Source organism: Gekko japonicus, unplaced genomic scaffold (genome assembly GCF_001447785.1).
Source record: "Gekko japonicus isolate JY-2015 unplaced genomic scaffold, Gekko_japonicus_V1.1 scaffold1336, whole genome shotgun sequence".
Lineage (NCBI taxonomy): Eukaryota > Metazoa > Chordata > Lepidosauria > Squamata > Gekkonidae > Gekko > Gekko japonicus.
In genome coordinates, this window is record NW_015175399.1 from 205,146 (window position 1) to 213,551 (window position 8,406).

The 8,406-nt window shown below is 44.4% G+C and overlaps 1 protein-coding gene across 1 annotated transcript in view; it reads right to left on the minus strand.

Moving 5' to 3' along the window:
• The window catches only part of SH3YL1 (SH3 and SYLF domain containing 1), a 44,456-nt gene that overhangs the window by 12,315 nt on the left and 23,735 nt on the right, over positions 1-8,406 (minus strand). The window contains exons 8-9 of the mRNA XM_015425693.1: positions 7,860-7,920; positions 6,891-6,965 (exon numbers count right to left, since the gene is read on the minus strand). Coding sequence (XP_015281179.1) covers positions 6,891-6,965; positions 7,860-7,920 — 136 coding nt within the window. The remainder of the gene's footprint in view (positions 1-6,890; positions 6,966-7,859; positions 7,921-8,406) is intronic.

Below are 8,406 nucleotides of genomic sequence, written 5' to 3' on the forward strand. Positions count from 1 at the left end.
CTATCAGTTACACTTACATTATACCAATCGTAGAATCTCTTCCAAGTTTTTTGAAAAGTCCATTCTGTACCGGCTCTAATCTCAAGTGTCAGTTTGTCATTTTCCGCCGTTTCAAATAGCTTGTTCACGTACTCTTGTTTCGTTGGTATTTCCATTATTTTCCAATATTTGGCATATACTATCCTTGCAGCTGTCGACATATGAACTATCAAATACCTATCTGCTTTATCAAAGTCTTTCGGAAATATATTCAATAACAGTATCTCTGGAGTAAACGGAATATCAGTTCTTATTATTTTTTCCATTATCTCATGAATCCATCTCCAATATCTCTTTGTAACATCACATAGCCACCACACGTCATAAAAAGAACCAATCTAATTTTTACATTTCCAGCAATTTATCAGAGCAATTAACATTTTGTTTAGCTAATCTATCTGGTGTAATATACCATCTATACAACATCTTATAATGTTCTCTTTATATGACACAACATTAGTTAGTTTTATATTTTTCCACCAAATCTGCTCCCACTCTTCAAAATTAATATTACGGCCTATATTCTGGGACCACATAATCATATTTTTTTTCACCATGTCATCAGCCATCACATCATCCAATAAAATCTTATATATTTTCTTTATCACTTTGTTTTCTGCTGTTAAAACAGTTTCTTCCAGTTTAGTTATTTTATTATTAAAACCTAGTTTCTTATCCTTCAAATATATCAATTCCAGTTGTGCTTTCTTCCACCAGGATAATTGTTCTGGTAATTTCAGATTGTCTTTTTTATCCAAAATGTCCCGGTATCTTAACAATTCTTCTCCCACATATACATTAGGTAAGGTAAATGCCTCTAAAGGTATAATCAGTCTTGATCTTTTAGTATAAAAGTTTTTATGTATAGGGTCCCAAACCTTTAATAATGCTGCTCTCAGCTAATGCTGTTTAAAATATTTTTGAGGGCCTGCTTTTTTATACCACAAAAAAGCATTCCATCCTAGCAGTAAATCATGGCCCTCGATTTTTAAAAGCCCCTTATCTTCTAAAGTAAACCAGTTATTTTAATCTCTTTTCTGATGGCTTCATTCATAACTTCCAGTACCATAATAAACAACTGACAGTTGTTGATAATGCCTGTGCCAAGTCCAACTTGCCAAAATCCCAGGCCCCCACCAAAGACGCCAACACGTGGCTCACCACTGGTACTGGATAAGCGTGCGCCTGCAGAGCCTTGTTTAGCGTGCATTTATAATCCGCACAAATGCGCACGTCCCCGTTGGGCTTCACTGGGGTGACTATGGGGGTCTCTCATCGTGCCGACGTGACCGGTTCCAGAACCCCTTGTTCCACTAAGAGATCTAGCTCAGCCTCGATTTTAGGCTTCATTGCTAGTGGTGGCAGCTGGGCCTTGAAGCGAATTGGCCACACCGCTGGGTCGAGATCCAGGGAGATGGGGGGCCCAGAGAAGCATCCCAGGGTGCCATAGAAAATACGAGGGAATTCTGCACACACCGCGCCAAAATCCTGTGAACCGACCCGGTGGATTCCATTCAGAGACAGTTCCAGGCCCTCGAACCAAGAGAGTCCCAGCAGGCTGGAGAGGGGCCTATTCACCACCAACAGGTCAAGGGTGCTGTTAAAGTCTTGGAACTGTACCCGGAACTTGCCCCAGCCCAGCACTGCCACGGGGTTCTTATTGAAGTCCCTTATCCGGAAACCCCGTGACTTCTGAAGTGGCGGGCCCCCTTTCAGACACAGCAGGCGGAGCATATCCACGGAGATAATGGAGTAGGTTGACCCTGTGTCGATCTCCATGCTGCAGGGGGATCCCTCTATAAGAACCGTGACATCCATCTTGTTGGGGCCATCAGGGGACAAGTTACAGAACTGGTGTTGCGGGAAGTGGGCCGATAGGGTGTGGAAGTCACTGGGCAGCTCCGGCGTGGTCTGGTGGGTGGACGGCTTCGGCCGTTGTCCCTTGGAGCTGCAAACCTGGAAGATGTGCCCTGATTTGTTGCAGGTCCGGCAGACCGCGTTTCGGAAATGGCACGACTGGCGCTTGTGGCCCTCTCCGCAGCTGGCGCATGGGGCAGAGGCTGGTGCGAAAGCTTTGCCCGATTTGGTAGACGGTTGAGATGACCGACGACGGACCTGGTGCACTTTGTCCCCGTTCTCGGATTCGTCCGACTCAAGCGTTGCTTGTGTGCGGTGGACCGCCCGCCCGCGGCGGTCTTGATGCGCCTTCTCGTATGCCATGGAGTCCCTGAGCACCTTTTCCAGGGTCAGGTCGTCCTGGCTAACCAGTCTCCATCGGAGTTTGGGTTCCCGTAGGCCCAATAGGAACTGGTTCAGCAAGGTGTCCTCCAGGTGGAGGAAGGAACACTGGGTGGCCGCCCGCCGGAGTCGGCCAAGAACTTGAAGGCCGGCTCATCTGGCCCCTGGACTCGCACAAAAAAGTCCACACACTCAGCAAACTTGGTGGGCTTTGGCAAAAGGTGGTTGGTCAGCGCTTTCACCAGCTCCCCATAGGACTCGTCCTTGGTCTGCTTCGGCGCGATGAGGTCCTTTAGCAGCAAGACGGTGTCTATGCCACAGGACTGGAGCAGATGGGCCTTTTTCTTCCCCGGGTCTACGATATCGTGGCAGTCAAAGTAGTTCTCCAGGATCTCGAGCCAGGTCTCCTATTGTGCGGGTTGGGAGATGTCGAAAGCAGCAATGTTTTCCTGGGAGGTAGCCATCGAGCTGCGGCCATGTGGTGTGAGTAGCTCGGGAGTGGTGGCAGTGGCGGCTGGAGCGATGCAGGGAGCACTGCTGCTCTCAGGGTCAGCAGGACAATGCTTGGCGTTGCGGAGAGACGGAGCGGTGCGGAGCTGCTCTCAGGGTCAGCAGTACGATGCTCAGAGCTTGGGATCGGTGCAGTGAGTGGCGCTTCTCGAAGACGCTCGATGCCGGCAGCGGTGGCGAGTTCGGCGTGGCGACTCACGGCGATATCCGGGACATGGTCTCTGTTCCGAGGGAGATGAATCCCATCCTTGTCGCCAGTGAAAAGTACGCAGATGGAGAGTGATTTCAGCAAAGCGTACTTTATTCGATCAGGAACAAGATGACATGGGCCGGCTCGCAGGCCGGCTTATATCCCCCGAGAAACCGCCACCCAAAACACACCCCTACTACCTAATAGGTTATTTACAGTGGCCAAGAGTCCCATAGGCTTTCGGCCGGGAACCTAGCCCCCTAATTGAAGTGGGCTAGGATCCGCGTAGTCCATTGTCTCTTGGAGCAAAGCTCGACGTTTGGGTCTGACCACGTGGAGCCCAAGCCGGCCACGCAGTCTGGACTGGATACATTACACTATTGTTTTAGGAGCTCTGAAGGAACTGGGGCCTTGAAAGCCAGACAGTCATACTAGAGCTCTGCACCAACTACACGCCCCCCCCAATTACTGAAGCAAACTGGGAGACATAAATTGTATTACGGCACCACATGATTTTGGGTTTTATGATATTATATTTTAGACTGTTGAAATGTATTTTATATGTATTTATATGAATTGGTTGTGCACCACCCTGAGCCTGCTTGTGAGGAGGGTGGTATAAAAGCCTAATGAAATAAATAAGATAAATACCAGTAACATTTGAAAAGCATAGTTGCTGCAGCCACTTGTTATCAGAGACAGCAGATGAGCTGTGGGGCTGTTTTCTTCCTGCACCACTTAGAGGAGCTTTCGAGGACATTCTTCACCAAAGAGCCTGTTGCATGACAGCCAGCCAGATTGAGAGAGATACACCAGAGTGAGGGGAGGAAGAAGCATCAGCAAGACAAGACCTTGGAGCTTCAGGATACAATTTTAGAAAGGACCAAAAGATTTTATTTAAACTGTTTCTAGCCTGTTGTTTGCAAAGGCTCAAAGCAGCAAACAACCAAAAACGTTAAACACAATATTTTGGAATAAAAAAGTAACCCTTAAGAGCTCTGCCCATCCCCCCCCCCCAAGACGAAACACTGCAACATTATGCTGAATGCCAGGGAACACAGAAAAACCTCTAGAAATACATTTGATTGAATACTAACACAAATATTTACTGGAACAGGGAGATCTTACAGACATTATTAAAGGCCAGCAGAGATGGCAGGTGGTGGTGCTCTGCTTCAGCAAGTCATTTCATAACTGAGGAGCAACACTGGAGAAACCCCAACTCCTGGTAGATACCAGGTGGACTTCCTGAGAGGATGACACTGTCAGCAGATGTTCATTGCACATCACAGTGATGCAACTTGAGCCTGTTCTTTCCCATCCTACCTTAAATGTCAGGTGGGGAGTGACAAGAAAAGGGAAAGGATGGAAAGGATGAAAAGGAAAAAGGAAAGGATGAAAAAACTTGGTGGTTGGGGGGGCAACAGTGGGAGGGCTTCTAGGGTCCTGGCCCCACTGCTGGACCTCCTGATGGCACCTGGGATTTTTGGCCACTGTGTGACAGAGTGTTGGACTAGATGGGCCATTGGCCTGATCCAACATTGGCTTCTCTTATGTTCTTATTTTGTTGGCAGTAGTTGTGAGGTGGTGCACTGCAAGCCTTAGAAAATCCATATCCAGGATCTGAAAACACTCTTGAATTATGAACAATTGAAACTTTCTCCCCAAGTTAATTTCATCATGCTACTGCCAGGAGGAAAGTAGATTCCTTTCAAATGTGGTGTTGGAGGAGAGTTTTATGAATACTGAGGACCACCAAAAAGACAAATAAGTGTGTTCTACATCAAATCAAGCCTGAACTCTCCCTAGAAGCTAAAATGACTAAACTGAGGCTGTCAGAAGACAAGAGTGACTGGAAAAGGCAGTAATGCTAGGAAGAGCTGAAGGCGGACTTCCGGTCTAAGCGTTTCGCTGCTCAGACGCGTCCCGTCTCGCTCTGATGGAGACGCGCTGAGACCCGGCTGACGGGAGGGGTCCGAGTTCGTCCAGGACCTCCCCGGGGTCTTTGTAGGAGACCCCCAGCCTGGGGAGCTGAGGAGAGCCTCTTCCAAGGCGACAGCCAAGGAATTGAGGCTCACCTTCTTCCCCAAAAGGTACCGTCGCCGTGGAGCCAACATGGCACCCAGAGACGACTGCCAGAGCAAGCGACCACGATCAAACTTCTAAAAATGCTTCCAAAAGATCTCCAAGGCTCCAAATCGTGAGCTAAGCAAAGCTCAAGTGAAAAAAGCAAACTGAACCTTGGTAGTAATTGGAAGTGCCTAAGTTTGAAGCGTTGGGGAGAGGAATTCAAACGCCCCCCCCTTTTTTCTTTGAGCAAACTTTAAAAACAGTTTTAAATTGGAAATAAAAGACTTTGAGCTAAAATAAGCACATAAGCAGTTAAACGAATGCAAAAACTGCTAAAGTATACAAAGGGGGACTAAATCGTATAACTTTTGCCTTGTTTTGGAAAACTTACTTCTTGTTGATATTATGGCTGGGAGAGGACAGAGAGAGCCGGATAAAAAACTGGTGACCGGAAATAACATACCAATGACTCCTTCCCAGAACCAGGAAGTAACTACAGATTTCTCCGCACTGCTAGCAAATGCACTGCGCCCCCTAATGGAGCAGATGACTAATCTCAACACTAAGCTTGATAATGTCCCAAAACAGCTGAATCAAATGGATAAAAGAACCTCAGCAACTGAGAAAATGTTGAAAAAGATGGAAAAAAAGACTGAGAGTATTAATAAAAGAGTGGATGAAGCAGAGAAGGAAAGATCCGCTGATAAAATGCAAATAACACAGCTTCAGCTGGATAGATCCATGTATGTTCTACGTTTTCATGGGATCCCCGAACAGAAAAATGAGGACTTAAAAGAATTCTTGGCGGCTGCCTTGGCCCCATTAATGGATTACAAGCAAGAAGATTTAATAAAAGAGATGGATGTGGCCCTATAGGACTTATCCGGATTTTATAAAGAAAAATAAATTACCTGTGGAAATCTATCTGAAATTCATGAAACGATCTACCAGAGAACTAGTGTTAAAGTCAACAATGGGAAAATCCTTAAAAATCAAGAATGAAGAAGTAAAATTTTTGAAAGACATCCCTAGGATGGGGAGGAAGAAGAAGAAGAAGATGAATCCTACTCACAGGATTCAACAAGCCAAACTTCCATGTCATCAGAATCATCTGAATCGCAGAAAGGAGCGGCCGCTCCGAAACTCCAGAAAACAAAGAAACGCAGGAAGAAAACACTCTAGAACTAAGGCAATAGTATTAAAGGCAGAAATTGTGTTAAGCTACTAAATATGTATTAATAATTGAATCAAATCTTAACATAACGTGTTATATTAGGTTAAAAACAATATTTCTATAACTTCTCAGATCGTGACATGTCTTAGTCTTTACCCATTCCCCAAATCCAGTAGATGGAATAGATTAGAACTGTAGTACTCCTTCCCCTATCCAGTAGATTTATGTATTAGATTTCCTATACCCATCACCCATAGTATTAGTGTTAGGGTATTAGTATCCCTTCCCCCATCCCATAATTGTAGTGTGTAGAAAATGCAAATATATAAAAATTCCCCTGAGGGGGGCCAAAAAAAAAAAGAGAGAGAGAGAATAGCTGAAGGCAGCAGAAAAAGAGGAAGACCCAATATGAGGTAAATTGACTCAATCAAGACACGTCAAGATATGTTTGATTCAACATTGTTACAATGAATTAAAAAAAACAAGCTAATTTCTTCCTTAAATTTTCACCAAATAAGTGATAAAAGTGTGTGTGAATTGTCCAGGTCAAGATCTATGCATGGAATAGTGGCACAATTTGGATTGCAAATAGAATAATCACTTACAAACAATTTCTTGAATTAAACCGTGTTTGGACTTGCCTAAAACAATAATGCTGTAAGCACTCACCCACTGTGGCAGAGTAACTGGGAAGCTCAGAGTAACTGGGAAGTTCAGGATAAAGTTTGTTTGGTGCTCTTACAGCTGTCAAAAAATCCAAAACATGTTTTATTAATTTATCTCCCTTTGATATTGTGAAGCTATATTGGTTCTCTCAGAACCTCTAGTTAAAAAAAAAAAAAAGCGGGGCAAGAGAGACCAAAGTAATACCACGAGGAAAAGGACACAAAAGTATTACAAGAAAGAGCTCCATTTTAGTAGTCTGCCTTTGTAAGAGGTTGAGCATAATGATGAAAGCAATCGGGGGCATTTTCAATTGCTTCATCTTGTCTGGCCTACCATATTTGCATTAATGGAGAGAGGTAGTTTTACATATATGTATATGTGGTATACTTAAATTTTATGTACATGGAGCTGTGCTCTCCCTGTCCCACCCTTCACTGAAGTAAACAGAGAAGCTGGAATGGCCACAAAAACATGCTGCATACTGTAGGTATACTGAGATGCCTATTTATCGTAATGCATATATATAGTGCATCTACAGTATACCCTGGGGAAAATATATAAATACTAAGAAGAAGAGAAGAAGAAGAAGAGATTGGATTTATATCCCACCCTTCACTTGGAGTCTCAGAGCGGCTCACAAACTCCTTTCCCTTCCCCTCCCCACAACAGACACCCTGTGAGGTGGGTGGGGCTGAGAGAACTCTGACAAAAACTGCTCTTTTTCAAGGACAGCTGTGCCAGAGCTTGTGACTGACCCAAGGTCACATCAGCAGGTGCAAGTGGAGGAGTGGGGAATCAAAACTGGTTCTCCCAGATTAGAGTCCGCACACTTAACCACTACACCAAACTGGCTTACAAGGAACTTTAACTAACTGTTACAATAAAGTTACCAAGTAATATAAGAAGACAGAACTGAAAACAAATAAAATTGTACAGACGCACACAGAGAACGCGTAACTACTTATACAATACCTTCTGGCGTGGAGTTTTCAGAAGCCCTGTGTGAATGTGGTTTTGAGGAGTGCTCATTAGTCTACAACAAGGGGATGGTAAGAGGGGAAGAAATGCAACAATGTGTTCATCCTTAGTACACAGTACAACCAAATCCAAAGCCATTAACCCAATAACTTTCATACACCAACGTCACAATTCACACAGAATTTACTACACAGAAGTATTAACATTCAGCTATTTTTAAACAGAGAAACTGAAGGCATTGTCAAATCAAAGTCAATCCCAATCCACATGGAGTTGTTGGGGAAAGTTTGGGGTTCTAGCTGCAGCAATTAAAGTGATTAAAGTTGAAATTAAAAGTGCAACTAACAAGAAATTGCCCAATGCTTTTTAATGCCTCCAAACCTATGAGTTTTCTCCCTATTAATTTGGAGAATTGTCTTCCAATTATCAGTCAACTGTTCAAACATGCTATGTTAACCATCATTATGGCTTGACTCCTGCCTAGAATTTCGAGGGGAGCGATTTTCTAAATTCCTTTCCCCTGTAGGAGACCTCTGATCTC